Source organism: Ranitomeya variabilis, chromosome 3 (assembly GCF_051348905.1).
Source record: "Ranitomeya variabilis isolate aRanVar5 chromosome 3, aRanVar5.hap1, whole genome shotgun sequence".
NCBI classification, from domain to species: Eukaryota; Metazoa; Chordata; class Amphibia; order Anura; family Dendrobatidae; genus Ranitomeya; species Ranitomeya variabilis.
Window position 1 is genome coordinate 372,274,068 of NC_135234.1, and position 18,743 is coordinate 372,292,810.

Consider the following 18,743-nt stretch of genomic DNA (forward strand, 5'->3'; position numbering starts at 1 on the left):
AGACATTAGATTATACTTACCCAGGGGCGGTCCCGCTGCGGTCCGGTCCGATGGGCGTCTCAGGTCCGGTACAGCGCCTCCCATCTTCATTCCATGACGTCCTCTTCTGGTTTTCACGCCGCGGCTCCGGTGCAGGCGTACTTTGTCTTGAGGGCAGAGCAAAGTACTGCAGTGCGCAGGCGCCGGAGAGGTCGGAGAGGCCCAGCGCCTGCGCACTGCAGTACTTTGCTCTGCCCTCAACAGGGCAGACAAAGTACGCCTGCGCCGGAGCCACGGCGTGAAGACCACAAGAGGACATCATGGAATGAAGATGGGAGGCTCCGGACCGGACCTGAGACGCCCATTTGACCGGACCGCAGCGGGAACGCCCCTGGGTGAGTATAATCTAACCTCTTTTTCTCCTCTTTCAGGTAACATCGGGGGCTTTACAGAATGCTGTAGATAAGCCCCTGATGACGGTGAGCTTACCTCACCATCGATTTTGGGGGTGACAGGTTCCCTTTAACAAATAAAGTAAATTATGTCTAAAAGGTTGAACTATTAAATTCTGGGACGAATAACCGATTTAGTTGTGAAATGAATATGAAAGGCTGTACCCTAAACGTATTGTCAAGGTAGTGGTATGTATATCACCAACGGTGTTTCATCCATTGCACATCATATCATAGGGTACAGCTTATTTAAAGGCACTCTGGTATTTGCTAGGAGTCCCTCCCGGAAATCGACAACATAATAAAATAGAATTCATATGAACAAATGATATTTACAACCAGGATATAAGAAAAAGATGGCAGATCAAACAGCATCCCAGACACTAAGGACTTTCTGTTGCAACGAGGAACTGCTGAATAAATTCCTGACACTTTCTCTTGTCCAGGTTGCTGGGTGTTGACTGATCAGGCAGGGGTCGGAGCAACAGGTTTCCAAATATACTGGCTGTGAATAAAACAAAGTTATTAGAAGAGGAAAACCTTGTACTGTGTACATGCTAATCATGGCATCCATTCTGCAGGGAGCATGAGCTCAGCAGATGAAGTATGGTTTTGTCAGATTAACTTCAGGTGGAATTTATGGAGATGAGCAACCTGATTAGCGCTACCCTGGTCCAGGCCTACATGAGAGTTTGGTCTTCACTTCTGTGCCCAGAATTCTTGGCCCTTACTAGGCCCCACAAAGTTATGACGTCACAGGGCCTACTAAGCAGATTAGGCACCAAGCAAGCTGAGTGCAGAAGTCAAGTCTGGCTGCAACGGAGGTCCAGACAATGGCAGCGTGAACAGATTTTTTCATCTCTAGAGGGAGTGATTCCTTCATTTTCTATTGGATTACAGGAGATGATTTACAGCGGTCATTTAATGCCCGCAGTCCAATTGACAAAGCATAAAGCAGTGGCACATTAAGAGGGTATTCAAGAGGCCTTTTCTTAGGAGAGGTGAGGGTTTAGGTGACCAGATGCCTAGTGTTTCTCAACGCAAGCAATGAATAGCCAGGTTTATAGTCTTTTCACTAGGCACTGCTCCTAATAGCCAGTTTCCTACTCCACACTGATGAGGGGCAAATACCCCGAAACGGCTGTCTGTGGATGGATACCATGTTTTGGCATAGGTGGTTTTCCTTTATTGGATGCTGCCCTTCCCGTGGTTGTTCCTTCCCGGTGAAAGACCTGGCTATTCATTGCTTGCGTTGAGAAACACGTGATGGTGTCTCCGTGGCTTTTCTACATGCATTTGCATATTTCCCATAAGGGATGGGGGCAGTGTTCTGGATCACTGCGTTGAGAAACACGTGATGGTGTCTCCGCAGTGTTGGATGTTTTGATCTCCCCGAGGTCATTCATTCTTATGTTTATAGTTTTTCATAGGCACACTTAGATTCATTGCCTAGCACACTTCACACCATGTGTCTATTTTACTGCTATACTTAGATTGTTAATATCAGTTGCATTTCTCCCTATTACCCCAATCCTTTTTCCTGGGATTATTACCTACATCTAATAGGGTCTATTAAAATATGTGACAGCAATATATTTGAAGTAAACATTTATGCTTGCATATTATCTGGGTGTACCCACTTTTTTTTTTCTGTACCAGAGGTGTTCTCTCTTTTATATGTTTTTAAGATATCTCTAATAAACTTTATATATATCTTTTACAAAATTTACACTTTTGGCCTTACTTTTTTTGGTGTTTCTATGTGATTTCTGCTTTACGGCCATATTAATTTAGGATAATCAGTTGGTGTATTTATACTTACTTACAAGAGATCAAACACTTGGTGCATTTTTAATAATTTATTATTCAACTGTGATTAAAAATAATCAAAGTGTTGATAGTAACAACAAAAAAAACAACTTACCTAAAATGTTGACATCCAAATGATTCTGTAATGCGTTATTTAGCAGCCCCCGTAAAAATGAGATTAAGTAGTTGAAGACATTTTTATGATGCAGTGGTAACATGGAAATGATCTAGATGACATAAAAGGTTTTGTTTAGTTTTATATTAATATAAAGGGCTCATTCAGACGTCAGTGATTTTTCATAAGTGTTTGCATGCCAAAACCAGGGGTGGAACATGCAAAAAAAAAAAACTCTAATTGAAAGATGGACACCTGTTGGAGACACTCCTGGTTTTGGCATGCAAACACTGATGACAAATCACTGACCTGTGAATGAGCCCTACTTGTATTTTCAGGCACATGTTAATTCACTAAGCAAGTTTAATTGGGAAATATCACATCTTTAGAAAGGTACACTAGCTACAGTCTATATTTAGTGATTTCAATTTGTTCTGATGGATAGACAAGTGAAAAAAAAAAAAACTCCCTCTGCAGTTTTGTAACAATACATAAAAAATAATCATGTCTTCCGGGTGTAGAGTATTTTTTACGTGGATTTTAAAGTGGAACCACTTAATGTTGCACATCAAAAGCTGCTACGTTTTTCTGATTCTTTGTAATCATTTTCAACTGATGCCAAGAGAGGTTGAGTATTAATAACCCAGGATAAAAACAACTGAGCAAATACCCTGTAGTGAGTAAATGGTAATAGTACATGTAAATAACATCAGTACTTAGTTGACACTATTTTGATCAAAAGAGCGTAATAGTCATTTCACCACGACAAGGTGTGTGTACCTGATTGGGATGGTCCCTAACTAGTTCACCTTGCCATGTGATAGCAGGCCTCAAATAGATGAGGGGCAGAGCAGGACCCAGATCTGGCCACAGTGTACATGTGCATTGTTTTTATCCCCGCTTCTGTCTGTTAAGTGTGAATGTTCACTTACACATTGCACTTATACCAACACATATATGGGCCCATTTCTTCGGTTTTGTTTTAGGTTGAGCATTAAGAATAAAATATTTTATTTCTCTGAAGTTTCTAATTAAGTTCACAGGAGGGGACAACTCTTTAAGGGCTCGCTCACACTGGAATATAGTACGGAGAAGTGCAATGCGAGAAAACATCGTATTGCACTCTGATCAATGTTATTCAATTCAGCGTCAGGAAGAAATTGCAGCATGCTGCAATTGACTCCGTAAATAAGACGAGACTCGGCAATGAAAGTCAATGGGTGCGAGAAAAAAAACAAGCAAAAATCGTATGGCACGTGGACCATTCAATCTTTATGCACACATCTCAAAAAGGAACCACAAAATTTTATCAGCCAAGTACAGTACACTCACAACCAGTACCGTCAGAATAGATAGACAAGATATGTAGAATAGATTTCCTGTAGATATTTAATGTCACAAGCCCCCAACATATAATAAACTTTAACTCTTTGGTGTGGGGTGCCCCTATTTTTGATAACCAGCAAAGGTAATGCAGACAGCTGTGAGCTGATATCATCAGGTTGGGAAGGTCCATTGTTATTGGGCCCTTCCCAGCCTAAGAATACCAGCCCGCAGCTGCCCCAGAAGTGGAGTAACACATGAGATGCTCCAATTCTGCAATTCTGGCACTTTGGCTCACTCTTCCCGATTTGCTGTGGTGCACTGAGACTTGATTCGGAGCCTCTGATGAGCGGTATAGTTATTCTGAGCCGTCGGGTCTCGGAGCGCAGAGGGAGCCGGCAACTCTGATAAGTGGTGACGTCAGTACCCGTCAACTGTGAATAGCAGTAACGTTACTTACTGCTATTTACAGTTGCCGGGCCGCAGTCGGGGAATGCTGTACTACATCGGACCTGCGTGGGAACATTTTTTTTGTAATAAATTGGTGAACAAGGCACAGTGTTTTGTTTTTTTATTCTCTGTTTTTATGTTTTTCAGGTAGCCATTTGTGGACAACGTCGGATTCGGGGGACTACGGCGGACCTGCATGTTATTTAATAAATTGGTTAACCATGGAAAGGGTTTGTTTTTTCAATTAAATTATTATTTTTTTGTGTGTGTTTTTATTTTTAATTACTGAGTTAGTAGTTAGTAATGGTGGGTCTGATAGACGTCTTTCCATTACTAACACCAGGGCTTGATGCCAGATGTGAGTTTTGACAAGTCACAGCTGACATCAATCCCAATTACCATTAACCCGATTGCCACCACACTGTAATGGCAAAAATCGGGGAGAGAGAGGCAAAGCGCACCACTTCTGGAGTGGCTGCAGGCTGGTATTTCAGGCTGGGAAGTGCCCAATAACCAGGTACCTTCCCAACCTGATATCAGCTCACAGCTGTCTGCTTTACCTTTGCTGTTATCAAAAATGGGGGGACCCCATGTTGTTTTTTAATTTATTTATTTGGTTAAACAAGGTTAAACACCCTTTAGTGCCACATGAAAGCATGAAAGGCACTAAAGTGTGCAAGTTTATTATATGTAAGGGCAGAGGCATATCTAGAGGGAAGCAGCCAGGGCATGTTTCCCGGGTTCAGCCGGCGGGGGGGAGGGGCGCAATCGGACCGCCTAATGCAGCTGTCGGAAGTTTCTCCCCCAGTGGTTGGCAGTGTGAAGAACATGTACCATAAGAGGAACAGTGTGGGGTCATATTTTCTGCAGGGAATATAGTGAGGGGCAGTTATTTAATCCGGTGGCTCAGCGTAGGGCAGATATTTTTATTCAGGAGCATTGTAATGACACTGCCATCTTTAAGGGCATCGTGTGGGGATGTGCTGCAGGAGACTAAAGAAGATGGAAGTCTGCAGAAATGAGCTGTGGATGATAGAACTCACCATGGAGTCTTGACAAGATGAAGAAACAAAAGAAAGAATGACTCCAGAGGCGACGTCATCTATAAGATACCTGGGTGTAAATGTTATTTGTGATACTGGCTAATTCTCATATTTTTATTTATGTTAGGAGCATTAAAGGGGTTGTCCAAATTTATCATGAGACTGCAGTTATTCTTTGTGACTTCACACTTTTGAGTTCTCACAGTGCGCCCTGCACGCTGTCAGGATTCTCTCGTGCCAGCGATTTACATACATGTGATCATGTGCCGATGAGACATAAGTGGCCTCACTCAATGAAAATGAACTGAGCGAGGCCGGGCACGTCTAGTTGGAATGTGGCTAGAAGTATAGAAAACACATACTTGTGCTGACATGACCGTCCGCTCTTGCCACCGGTAAGGCTACTTTCACACTAGCATCGTTTGGTATACGTCGCAATGCGTCGTTTAGGAGAAAAAAACGCATCCTGTAAAGTTGTCTGCAGGATGCGTTTTTTCCCCATAGACTAACATTAACGACGCACTGCCACGTGTGGCCACACGTGGCAACCGTCGTGCGACGGTTGCGTTGTGTTTTGGCGGACAGTCGGCACAAAAAAACGTTACATGTAACGTTTTTTTTGCACGTCGTGTCCACCATTTTCGACCGCACATGCGCGGCCGAAACTCCACCCCCTCCTCCCCGGACCTTACAATGGGGCAGCGGAAGCTTTGTAAGACTGCTTCCGCTGCCCACGTCAGGCATTATTTTCACAACCGCGTCGGCACCTTGCCGACGCTAGTGTGAAAGCAGCCTAAGGAAGAATACTGAAAGTGTGCAGTGCATGTGCTGTAATAATTCAGAAACCTGCACATAGACTTAAATCTCAAACCTGGACAAGCGCTTTAATTATAAAATGAAGCCCTGCAGCCAATCCTAACAGTGTGTGTTCTCCTCACTGTCAGGATTCAGCTTTGCAGGTTCCAGCAGTCATCGTATGGCAACTTCACTCATATGCGATTTTCATACTTACGGCCATGTGACAGCTCGCATTTCTTCCTGCTTCTCTCAGTTTTTCACTGAACGTTTAGAGAATTAGTTAGAGCAGTTTGGCACATGACTAAGTGTTCAAATCGCATGTGTGTTTGTGGGTGTGTTTGTGTGGGGGCGCAAAACTTAATTCTTGCTTTGGGTGCCAGAAAACCTAGATACACCTCTGTGTAAGGGACTTGTGAAATTATATATGTGCAGGATATCTAGCTATCCATGTATCTATATGTTTATATAAGATTGCTTTATTACTTTTGTAAACTAGTTTTAAGCTACATAGAGCACTACAGTATGTAAAAGATGTTAAAAATGCATTGCATAGGCAATTCTAGAAGAAAATAATCACACACTTATTGCACTCACATGGCAAGTTCAACCATACAGATTCCACTTGTCTAACTTTTCAGGAGCAAAATTGGATGGATTTTTTTTATATGTGAATGTGAGCGAGCCCTTACAGTGATTTTATTTTCATTTTAGGGACAGTGCAGGTACAGGGATGCAGTAATAAAATGAGTTTTGCCATTTTTAAAAAAATCCTCTAAAAACTTTGGAACAAGCCATCCATCACTTAGCCTTCAGAGCCTCTGCTGGTTATGGCGTAATGTATCACCTCTTCCAGAACTCCTCTAAGAAAGCCGGGTTTGCAACATCAGTGTATATTACAATAGTGGCCATATTAGTTGTAACCCGGCTTTCCTAAACTGAGAAAACTAAGGCAGAAAAGGACAGAATTTTCAGTGACTTGCATCAGTTACATGAGAAACGTGCCAGATACTAATATGGCGATACTAATGTAGCTGAATGTTTCCTGTACAGGGGTCTCTAATGTATACACTTGTAAGGCTGAGCTCACGTGCTAGCTACACACTAAGGTAAAAGAAGCCTTTTAAAACAAAGAAAAAGAAACCTCTAGTTAGCTTTGGCTAATTACCCTAACAACTAGTAAAAGTAAAGTTAGTGACCACCTAGTGCTCTTAGGATCCAATGATTTACCCAAGAGAGAAATTCTGTCTTCTTTAACAAAAGTCTGTGAGGAATAAGAGGCCTTTTGGTCCATTGCCACCAATCAGTTTGCAGTTTCCCAGTGACTTTTAGGCCAATAATTTCTAAAATCACTGCTCTGGGCAATCACGTCACTTTTCCATGAGGTTTTAGGGAGGTTTATAAAGACTACAAAAATATTACTAAACTATTAGTTTTGCTTGTGGGTCTGGCTTCTACAACTGCTAGAGCCAACCCGGCAGGCGGCTAAATGATATGGCGATCATCATTTTTTGGCTAGAAGATAAGCAATAAAAAATGATGTACTGTACATGCAAGTCATTACCTCTCCACTGCCGATATAGTCTCCAGCATGCTGTACACATCTGTCATAGAAGCTGTAGCAGATAACAGGCTCTGGGAGGCCTTCTAGAAATAGCAGCAATGCCTCAATAATAGAATGGTTGCTTCCAGCTTGCAGAATATTAAGGAAACCAGACTGCTCCACAAAAGCACACACACGTACAAGAGCCTATCAGATTTCCATGTGGTAGAAATCTGCATATATTGAGTGTACAATACATTATGGGGCTTTCTTCACCTTAATTAAAAGCCCTGTATCAATGGAAGACTGGTCACATGAATAACTTCTTAAAAGACACTCAACGTTAACTATTCGTTATATTAGCCATGGCAGGAGGAAGTCAGCATTATTTTTATAATTATATTATGGGGTGAAGCTGTATAATTGCATTTCCACGGTGGGCGTAGACTGCTGACATTTATATACTGAATGCGATGCTAACAATCAAAGGTATACGCTGACCATGTTGTGCATCTGTCCTCTACCATCACCTAATGGCTTCCTTTTTGTACTACCAATCCTTTATTTCCCATCACAGCCATGTGTGAACAGCATGCGGCAGTTTAGCTTTTAGACTGCTGAGACTAGCTGTCCCTTTCCTGTCCACCTGTGTTTTGCTGCAGTGAGCTGGTATGTAACTAGCTCTTTGCTGGGAACCATGGATGGGGCTCCTTTTTATGTAAACCCCAGCAGACAGTCTCTTGCTGCCAGTTATTTAGTTTAGCTAGACCTAGTTAGTTACGGTTCTGAGCCATTTCTCCTGTTGTGCTACTTTGTTGATTCCATTTTGTGACTTTGGCTTGTGTTTTGTAAACCCGCTTGCTTTCCGATTTCATCACACATCTGATCTTTTGCAATCAACCCCTTCTTACCACAAGCTTGCTTCACATGTCAGCAGCTTACTGCATGGCCTCACCCCAAGGGTCACTGGGTAAGTCTAGATCCCTGTACAAAGGTTAAAAAGTGAGGGCCAGGGAAACCCCTAGTAGCTAATTAACAGAACTGCTTGTGCTAAGCCTGTCCATGGAATCCCTATTAACAGCTGCCAGCCCATGGACCGTGAGCCTGTGACACTTCCATTCTTGGCATTATAACTGTGCATGTATTGTATTTCAAATGCACATCAGTTTTTCATTGTTATTGTTATTATGTGGTCAGGGACACATTAATCCATAGCTCGACGCTAAAAGCTTTCAGGTCTGTTAATCTTTAACCCCCCACTACAGCATAGAAGAGATGCGATGGGATGCAATATTGCTAGTGAAACATAAACCAAAAACTAATGAAAACAGATGTAGCACAATGATAAAAAAGTCAGTTTTTTAAAAGCATATAGGAAAAAAAAAGGAACATCTGAATGAGCTATATTTTACCACTTAAAGGATACGGATAGACTCTGGAAATCCAGTATCTAAATAGTCTCTAATGGCTTCAAATTCAGATCTTAGCCCAGGCTGCTGAAATAAATCTTCCTAAAACAAACAGAAAAAAAATGTACAGTTATGTCTAATTCCATATCCATTATTTCATGTCACAAGCACTGAAATTAACAGATCTTCCACATGCAAAATTAGAGCTATCGGCTGCATAAAATATTTTGCTCAAAGGGGTCTATACGCCACAGAGAAAGGTCATGTGAAACTTATATTAACAGGAGAACCATCTAATGTGTCCCAACGTTTCACTGCAGATTTCAGGGGACAAAAACTGAATCACAACTGATCATGTTGAAATCCATTGTGAAAATAAAGCTGCCATAAGTGCTGCCCTATTAAGACCCATTAGACATGAATTCATGTGTAATATATACGAGTACTGTGGTGGGGCAGGATTAATAGCTGCCAACCAACGGTGCCTTATACAAAGGTTTGGTGGAGATGTATCTATTAGTGTACATTTAAAATTAGGGGGCACGGATTAGAGCGTGACAGCTCCATAGAAATACATGGCGTCATGCTCGGGTCAGGAAAGTCGCCAGCCAGTCCGAGCATAGCGACTGTCGTCCATGTTATACGCCGTCTGACTACTTTAGGGAGGAAACTGTGGTATGCAGCATGGTGGCTCAGTGGTTAGCACTGCACCCTTGTCCCACCAAGGACAACATCTGCAAGGAGTTTGTATGTTCTCCCCGTGTTAGAGTAGGTTTCCTCAGCTACTCTGGTTTCCTCCCACACGCCAAAGAAATACTGATAGGGACTCTAGATTGTGAGCCCCAATGGGGACAGTGATGATAATTTCTCTAGGCACGTGGAATTAATGGCGCTAGATGTTAGTAAAGTAAAGACATTAATATGCTGAAAAAGCTCAAGTGCAGGTGACACATACACTGTATATGAGTAATACGTTCTTCCACAAGGCATTATATTGGTATGTAGTCAAGATCTAAAGCAATCCTGTGGCATTTAGGTTTATTAGTGTATTGATGACCTGTCCATGAAAGGTTACGTTATAAAACCCATCTCTTCTACCTATAAACTCCTCAATAATGGCTCAAATTGAGTGAGGAATCGGAATAATCTGACCTGCAGGGATGCATTCCGGTATAAGTGATCCACCATCATGCACAGCTCTTTTGGCACATCTAAAGGTTTCTCTGCACCAACAAAATCATCCTTCATTTGAAGAGGCATATGTGCCTAATGTGACAAGGAAAACATGTAATTTTTATATAGTCATAAAGATATAGAGCTATAGCATTTGGACCACTATGACAGGATGACCATACCAGTTCTTGGATTTTGTTGGCAGACATGTCTCTGATGGGCTCTCTCATATAACACAACATCTGGATGGAGGATCCAAAGCTGCTGTACAGATATTCTCCGCTCACAGACAAGAAGAAATCTTTTCCTCTATCTAAGTGTAGAATCAAAATGTCCTCCAATTTCTCCTCCCCAGAGTTTAGTCGAGCCGCTGTCTGGTTATTGACGAATAACTCCAGCTCTATTTGTGCTTCTGATCCTACAAACAGAAAATAAAAGGCTTGGTTGGCCTTTTCAGACTGGTAAAATATGGATTACTATTATGTAAAATGTTAGGACACTATACAGACTGTCATTCCTGACAGCAGGAGAATAGTCATTGGAAATGCCAAAGATGTCTAGCTTGCCCTTGTACCTATAAACAGGCCACCGATGTGCAACAGTCTATAGCAGTGGCGGCGTACCTATGGCACACGCCACCTCCTCAGGACTAGTCCCACCACCACTCTTCTCAGCGCCCTCGCCATCTCCGTCATCACTAGCACTGTGGCCAATCTCCTCTGCACGCGCGCCATCCCATCAGGTCACGCATCCTCCCTCAGCCTGTGCACGGGCTGAGGAGAGTGGCGGTGCTGGTGCCCACAGGTAGGGTTGTGATATATATAGAGACCAGATCAGCATTGGAATGGGCAGAAATGAGTAGTTACCGTATATACTCATGTATAAGCCGAGTTTTCTGCATTTTTTTTGTGCTGAAAACGCCCCCCTCGGAATATACGCGAGTCATTGTGACAGAAGACGTCAGGGTAGGGGGAGCAGCGGGTCACAGGAGGCAAAGGCCGGCGGCTGCGGCTAAAGCCTGTACCTGCTGCTAAAGAGAAATGAATTTTCAATGCACTGGCAATGAATATTAATTTCTCCTATAGTGCGCACACAGTTACAGCCGCCGGCTTCCTGCAGCGGCCGGGTGATCACAGGTGCCCACTCACTAACCCCTCAACCCATGGAGCTTTTCTAAGTTTTGCGTCTTCGTTTTTTTCGCTCCCCTTCTTCCCAGAGCCATAACTTTTTTTATTTTTCAGTCAATATGGCCATGTGAGGGCTTATTTTTTGCGGCATGAGTTGTACTTTTGAACAACGCCATAGGTTTTACCATGTCGTGTACTAGAAAACGGGAAAACAATTCCAAGTGCGGTGAAATTGCAAAAAAAGTGCAATCCCACACTTGTTTTTTGTTTGGCTTTTTTGCTAGGTTTACTAAATGCTAAAAATGTTCAAAACAGCTGACATGTCCCGGCTTTGATGCGGGCTCACCGCTGGAGCCCCCATCAAAGCAGGGGATCTGCCATCGGACGTACTATTCCATCCGATGGCAGAAAGGGGTAAAGGTAATGAATATTCACCTCTCTCCACTCCCATAGGGGATATGGAGCCATGCATACAAGGATGGGGATAAGGAGCCATGCATACAAGGATGGGGATGAGGAGCCATGCATACAAGGAAGGGGATGGGGAGCCATGCATACAAGGATAGGGATAAGAAGCAATGCATACAAGGATGGGGATAAGGAGACATGCATACAAGGATGGGGATGAGGAGCCATGCATACAAGGAAGGGGACGGGGAGCCATGCATACAAGGATAGGGATGAGGAGCCATGCAATCAAGGACGGGAATGAGGAGCCATGCATACAAGGATGGGGGATGAGGAGCCATGCATACAAGGATAGGGATAAGGGGCCATGCATACAAGGATAGGGATAAGAAGCCATGCATACAAGGATGGGGATAAGGAGACATGCATACAAGGATGGGGATGAGGAGCCATGCATACAAGGAAGGGGATGGGGAGCCATGCATACAAGGATAGGGATGAGGAGCCATGCAATCAAGGACGGGAATGAGGAGCCATGCATACAAGGATGGGGGATGAGGAGCCATGCATACAAGGATAGGGATAAGAAGCCATGCATACAAGGATGGGGATAAGGAGACATGCATACAAGGATGGGGATGAGGAGCCAGGCATACAAGGATGAGGAGCCAGGCATACAAGTATGGGGATGAGGAGCCATACATACAAGGATGGGGATGGGGAGCCATGCATACAAGGATGAGGGATGAGGAGCCAGCATACAAGGATGGTGATGAGGAGCCATGCATACAAGGATGGTGATGAGGAGCCATGCATACAAAGATATAGATGAGAAGCCATACATACAAGGATGGGAATAAGGAGCCATACAGACAAGGATGGGAATGAGGAACCATGCACACCAGAATAGGGATTAGGGGACAATGCATACCTGGCTTATACTCGAGTCAATATGTTTTCCCAGTTTTGTGTGGCAAAATTAGGTGCCCCGCCTTATACTCAGGTCAGCTTATACACGAGTATATACGGCTTTTTGTTTGTTTTTTTAATGTGAGGCCATTATACTGTATAGAGTACTATGTGGGCACATTATACAATATGAAACACTATGTGGGGCCATTATACAGTATGGAGCATCGTGTGGGGCCATTATACAGTATGGAGTATTGTGTGGGGCCATTATACACTATGGAGCATTATGTGAGGCCATTATACTGTATAGAGCATTGTGTGGGGCCATTATACAGTATGGAGCACTATGTGAGGCCATTATACAGTATGGAGCACTATATGGAACCATGATACAGTATGGAGCATCGTGTGGGGCCATTATACTGCATGGACCATAATGTGGGGCCCATTACACTGTATGCAGGACTATGTGGGGGCCATTACACTGTATGGAGGACTATGTGGAGCCATTATACTTTATGGAGATCTATGTAGAGACATTGTACTGCATGGAGGACTTTATGCACCCATTATACTGTATGGAGGGCTGTGTGGGGTTTACAGTTGGAGAATCATACTGTGATGGGGTTCACCATTCTTTTTTGGGGGGACTTAGGGAGGGGGGTACAGTAGGGTCATCACTGTGCCTGTGGAGTAGTTCACTATTGGGGTATCATACTGTGTTTGGGAGCACTTTTGTTTGCATCATACTTTTATTATCAGTTTTATTTAGTGTTTTTTTTATCCTTTGTTTTTACATATTTAAATTAGGCCATTGGGACGTATGCCTTTTACTGCTGTTATATAACATATTATATTATTCCACTAGAATTCCAAAAGTTAATTGTTTTATTTGATAAGGAAAAACGTCCTCAATTGTAGACATTTTTTTTAACAAATATCAAAGCTGGCCTGCAACTTGCAAGCTTTTAACATTGGCCTTCTGTGCATTTGAGTTTGGTACCCTGCCTTAAAGGGTTTGTTCTCATCATGAAAAAGGGTTACAATTGCAAAGAGGTTGTAAAAACAAAAATTTTTTCAATTTTACTTTTGATTAAAAATCCTCTCCATTCTCAAGAACAGAAATTCACTACAATTGGTGGCTAGTATCTTAGGCTTGGAGTGCAGTGCTTACAAGCTCTTTGATATTGACTCTATAGCGTGCTAATGAACGAGTTGTCTTTGTAATCTAAAACCTCAGCATTCACAGCACTTTGCGAAAAATAAGTTGGTTTTGTATTGCAGTTTGGGCACTTGGTCTCTAAAAGGTTCACCATCACTTGTCTATAGTCTACAAATGGGATACAGGCTATGGCCAGTCAGAAACAGTCAACAGCCAGGCAAAACCTTACAGCAATATGATGGGGATGATAAGTCTCCAGTGGCATTATACTCCATATATACAAGCCTAGCTTGTAATCCACACTAATTGTTAATGGGCTCCATATACTTCTGCACCAAGGCTTCCAATATGACAAAACCAGGTACAATGCTGTACCCAGGACAGGGCCCATGGACCACACTGCCCTAATATTGGTGCCCATATGGTTTAGACAGCAAGAACAGCTCAGCCTGATCAGAAAGGGTAACATTTTATATAAATATAGCCATTGGGAGATTTAAATGCAAGTATGAAGACCGCTTAGGCCTCTTTCGTCCAATAGTTACTAGTTCACAAACACTCTTTGCAAGAACGTTTTGGCGAGTTTGAATGAGTGTAATGGTTAACATAGATGAAAATGTGTATGGCTGTGGACTCCCTAGTCATCATCATGACACACCAGTTATTCAACCATTAACCTACTTTAATAAAATATATGGCATCTGAGTTCAAGCTGCCCAAGCCTCCTCTCCCGTGACAGCTGTAGGGAAGCGTCCAGGGGGCCCATAGCTGAAATTAGCCAGCTTTGTCAGGTTTCATCGAGTATATCTGGAGGGGTGGGGTTGTGTGTCTTTAGTCTTTTTTATCTTAAAATATATAAACTGATAAATTCTAGATTCTCATGATAATTCACAATTTTTCCTTACTTGTGAAAAAGTAATGTTATTTTATGCAAGGACAACAGTAAGACATTTTATCTTGGTTTTGTACATGAAGACCGCTGTGTATATGAATTGGTGTAACCATTAGCATTTCCTAAACTGTAATAGAAAGATATTTCATTTCATAAACGGGTATGGCAGTTAGATTCACTGGGAAAATGTAGATATAATACCATACCTTATCATGGTTTCCAAATTAAAGGGTTTCTCAAGACATCTAACACAATTCCTAAATATAGATTTACTTGTGGGAATACAGTGAACCCCAGGAGTGGCGGCACACAATAGAAAGTGCACATACCTGGGGTCAGAAATCCTTTGCTTGGATTCGCTCGGAGCCATTGCTTGCTGTACGACCGTTCGTCCAGCTTACTTATGAATTCATACTGGCATGCCACCTGCCCATCATTATGAATGGTGAATGTCTGGACTTGCAGCTGCATGTACTTCACATCCTTAAAGGAAAACTGTGGAATAGATGACACATCAGAATGCTGAGTTTCCTTTATCAGTAACGCTGATCTATCGTTTCACTGTGTATGTGTGGGCATGGTATAGAAAACAAAGAAAAATTATGAAAGAAGTCTACCATCATGTTATGAATGACAAGTTTGATATGAGGTGATGGAAAGCCATCTTTAGCATGAATTAGTATTCAGTACCTAAATCACTAAGCAGAAACATTTAAAAGAAACCTAAAAGTAGACAACCCCTTTAAATGCATACATCCCCCAAGTAACATCAGAAAAGCTTAATCTCACCTTCTGCATCAGCGCCATAACAGCAATGTCGGAACCGGGTCTCTTAGTGCTCATGTGACACTGGCTGCAGTGCTCACGTCACATAATCAGTGGTAGCTGATCGGCTGCTGCTGCTCATCACTATTTCGCCAGATCAGATGTCCACTCTGATAAAATAGTAAAGGCGACCCAGTGCAGACAGACATTGCTGGAACGGCACCAGTGCGGGAGGAAAGAACAAGATTTTATTTTCCTCGGGGAACTCGGCATTTAACAAGAAGCTGTCCAAGCAGTGGACTATCCCTCTAAAACTTGACCTGAAAAAGTCAATTATTTCCTTTCTATTATCTTTAGTAGAAGTGTATGCTTATGTACATTTATATGTCATTCACGCTAGCAGTTGCACACTATGTAGAAAGCCATGTAAGGTGGGTGGCCATGTTATCTTCTTCCAACCTCAGCAAGATTGTTTGATTTTTCTTTTCCAGTTTTTCATCCCTGCATTCCAAGAACCATGACCTTTTGCCATTGTGCGATGCTGCAATCAGACATGAGTATTGTAATTCTCAACATGACAGGCAGGCTGCACATTAGATCTGCGCCTTGTCCATGCCCATGAAGTACATATCTGTTATATACAATGCAGAATTATTAGGCAGTGAGTATTCTGACCATATCATTTTTATGTAGATTTTCCAACTCCAAGCTGGGCCAAAAAAGATATTTAATTGTCTCTGAGAAATCAAAAATTAATACAAGTTTTTTCAGAGGGATGCAACACTCTTGAAATTGCTAAAATGATTATGTTTTGCTTATATAGTGCCATCATATTCCATAGTAGTACATAATACAGACATTATAATCGCTGTCTCCATTGGACCTCACAATCTAAATTCCCTATCAGTATAGAGTGTGGGAAGAAACCAGAAAACCCGTAGGAAACACACACACACAGGGAGAACATACAAACTTCTTGCAGATTTTGTCCTTAGTGAGATCAAGGATCCCGGCGCAACAGTGCTAACCACTGAGCCACCATGCTGCCCTAAGATATTGGGGTGTGATCACAGAATCATCAAAAGTTTTGTTACAACAGGGTCACAAAATGATGTTTAAAAATAGATGCACATTAACTGCCAAAGACTTCAGAAGAATCAAATGTGGAGCGACAAAGAATACGTTAGCATATTTCATAACTGCAACTTCCCTGGAGAGCCCAGAAGTATAAGGTGTTCAGTGGTCAGAGACAAGGCCAAGGTAAGGTAGGCTGAAATCCAACCACCACTGATCAAGACACAGATGTTGAAATATCAAGACTGGGCCAAGAAATATCTCAAGACATTATGGACAGATGAGATGAGAGTGAATCTTGATGGACCAGATGGACGGGCCCATGGATTAGTAATGGGCACAGACCTACACTTCGACTCAGATACCAGCAAGGTGAAGGTGGGGTACTGCTATGGTCTGGTATTATTAAAGATGAGCTATTTGAACCTATACAGGTTGCAGATGGTCTCAATATCAACTCCCAAACCTACTGCCAGTTTTTAGAAAAGACTTTCTTCTATTAGTGGTACAGGAAAAAGTTTGCATCTTTCAAGAAAACCACAATTTTGATGTACAACAATGCATTGAAGTCTCCACTGCTTGGCTAGCCATTTCTTGGCCCAGTCTTGATGTTTTAACTTCAGTGTCTTGATCAATGGTGGTAAGCAGTAGCGTAGCTACCGGGGGGGCAGAGGGTGCGAGCGCCCCGGGCCCGGTGCTCTGAGGGGGCCCACCCGGAGCTGCGCTACTGTAACTGTATCGGCGCGCACCGATACAGTTACATTCTGGTGCAGAGCAGGGAGAATCAATCTTCCTGCTCTGCCGCTATGGAGCCCTGAGAAGGCGGGGGGCCCGGTGCCATCAATGATCGCATTGATGGGAGAAGGAGCGCTACGCTCGTTCTCCCATCATCCCCCTGTCAGTGTCGGCGTCTGACGTCGCCGACACTGACAGCGGGCGCGATGACGTCATTGCCCGGCGCCCGCTGTCAGGAGATCAGCGGGAGCAGCGCAGGAACCAGGATGAAGAGAGGTGAGTATTTATTTATTTTTTTATGGGTTTTGCTGCCTTATTACAGGGTCTGCCTATGGGGGGGCTGCCTTATTACAGGGTCTGCCTATGGGGATCTGCCGCCTAATTACAGGGTCTGCCTATGGGGGTGCTGCCTTATTACAGGGTCTGCCTATGGGGGGCTGCCTTATTACAGGGTCTGCCTTATTACAGGGTCTGACTATGGGGGTGCTGCCTTATTACAGGGTCTGCCACCTTATTACAGGGTCTGCCTATATGGGGGTACTGCCTTATTACAGGGTCTGCCTATGGGGGCTGCCTTTTTATAGGGTCTGACTATGGGGGTGCTGCCTTATTACAGGGTCTGACTAAGGGGGCTGCCTTATTACAGGGTCTGACTATGGGGGTGCTGCCTTATTAAAGGGTCTGCCTATGGGGGCTGCCTTTTTACAGGGTCTGACTATGGGGGCTGCCTTATTACAGGGTCTGACTATGGGGATGCTGCCTTATTACAGGGTCTGACTATGGGGTTGCTGCCTTATTACAGGGTCTGCCGCCTTATTACAGGGTCTGCCTATGATGGTGCTGCCTTATTACAGCGTCTGACTATGGGGGCTGCCTTTTTACAGGGTCTGACTATGGGGGCTGCCTTATTACAGAGTCTGACTATGGGGGTGCTGCCTTATTACAGGGTCTGCCTATGGGGGCTGCCATTTTACAGGGTCTGACTAAGGGGGCTGCCTTATTACAGGGTCTGACTATGGGGGTGCTGCCTTATTACAGGGTCTGACTATGGGGGCTGCCTTTTTACAGGGTCTGACTATGGGGGTGCTGCCTTATTACAGTCTGACTATGGGGGTGCTGCCTTATTACAGGGTCTGACTATGGGGGTGCTGCCTTATTACAAAGTCTGACTATGGGGGTGCTGCCTATTTACAGGGTGTGCCTATGGGGGCTGCCTTTTTACAGGGCGACTATGGGGGTGCTGCTTTATTACAGGGTCTGACTAAGGGGGCTGCCTTATTACAGGGTCTGCCTATGGGGGTGCTGCCTTATTACAGGGTCTGCCTATGGGGGTGCTGCCTTATCCTACAGAGTCTGCCTATAGGGGGTTGCCTTATTACAGGGTCTGCCTATGGGGGCTGCCGTATGCTATAGTCTGCTTATGGGGAGTGCATTATATTATATTGCGGACTATTTGGTGCATTATGCTACTGTATATGGAGGCTACCTAGGGGGCCATCATACAGTATGGAGATTACAGTGTGGGGGTCATTATACAGTGTTGAAGCCATCAAACAGTTTGGGGGCTACTAAAAAGT

The 18,743-nt window shown here is 43.4% G+C and overlaps 1 protein-coding gene across 5 annotated transcripts in view; it reads right to left on the reverse strand.

Moving 5' to 3' along the window:
- Positions 1-488: 488 nt before the first annotated feature.
- INPP5B (inositol polyphosphate-5-phosphatase B) overlaps positions 489-18,743 on the reverse strand; it is a 219,723-nt gene continuing 201,468 nt past the window's right edge. For all 5 annotated transcript variants that reach the window (XM_077295945.1, XM_077295947.1, XM_077295948.1 and 2 more), the window contains 7 exons: positions 14,922-15,087; positions 10,274-10,509; positions 10,071-10,184; positions 8,936-9,020; positions 7,531-7,658; positions 2,356-2,467; positions 489-936 (listed from right to left, as the gene is read on the reverse strand). In XM_077295945.1, the coding sequence (XP_077152060.1) occupies positions 815-936; positions 2,356-2,467; positions 7,531-7,658; positions 8,936-9,020; positions 10,071-10,184; positions 10,274-10,509; positions 14,922-15,087 (963 nt within the window). In that variant the 3' untranslated portion in view covers positions 489-814. The remainder of the gene's footprint in view (positions 937-2,355; positions 2,468-7,530; positions 7,659-8,935; positions 9,021-10,070; positions 10,185-10,273; positions 10,510-14,921; positions 15,088-18,743) is intronic.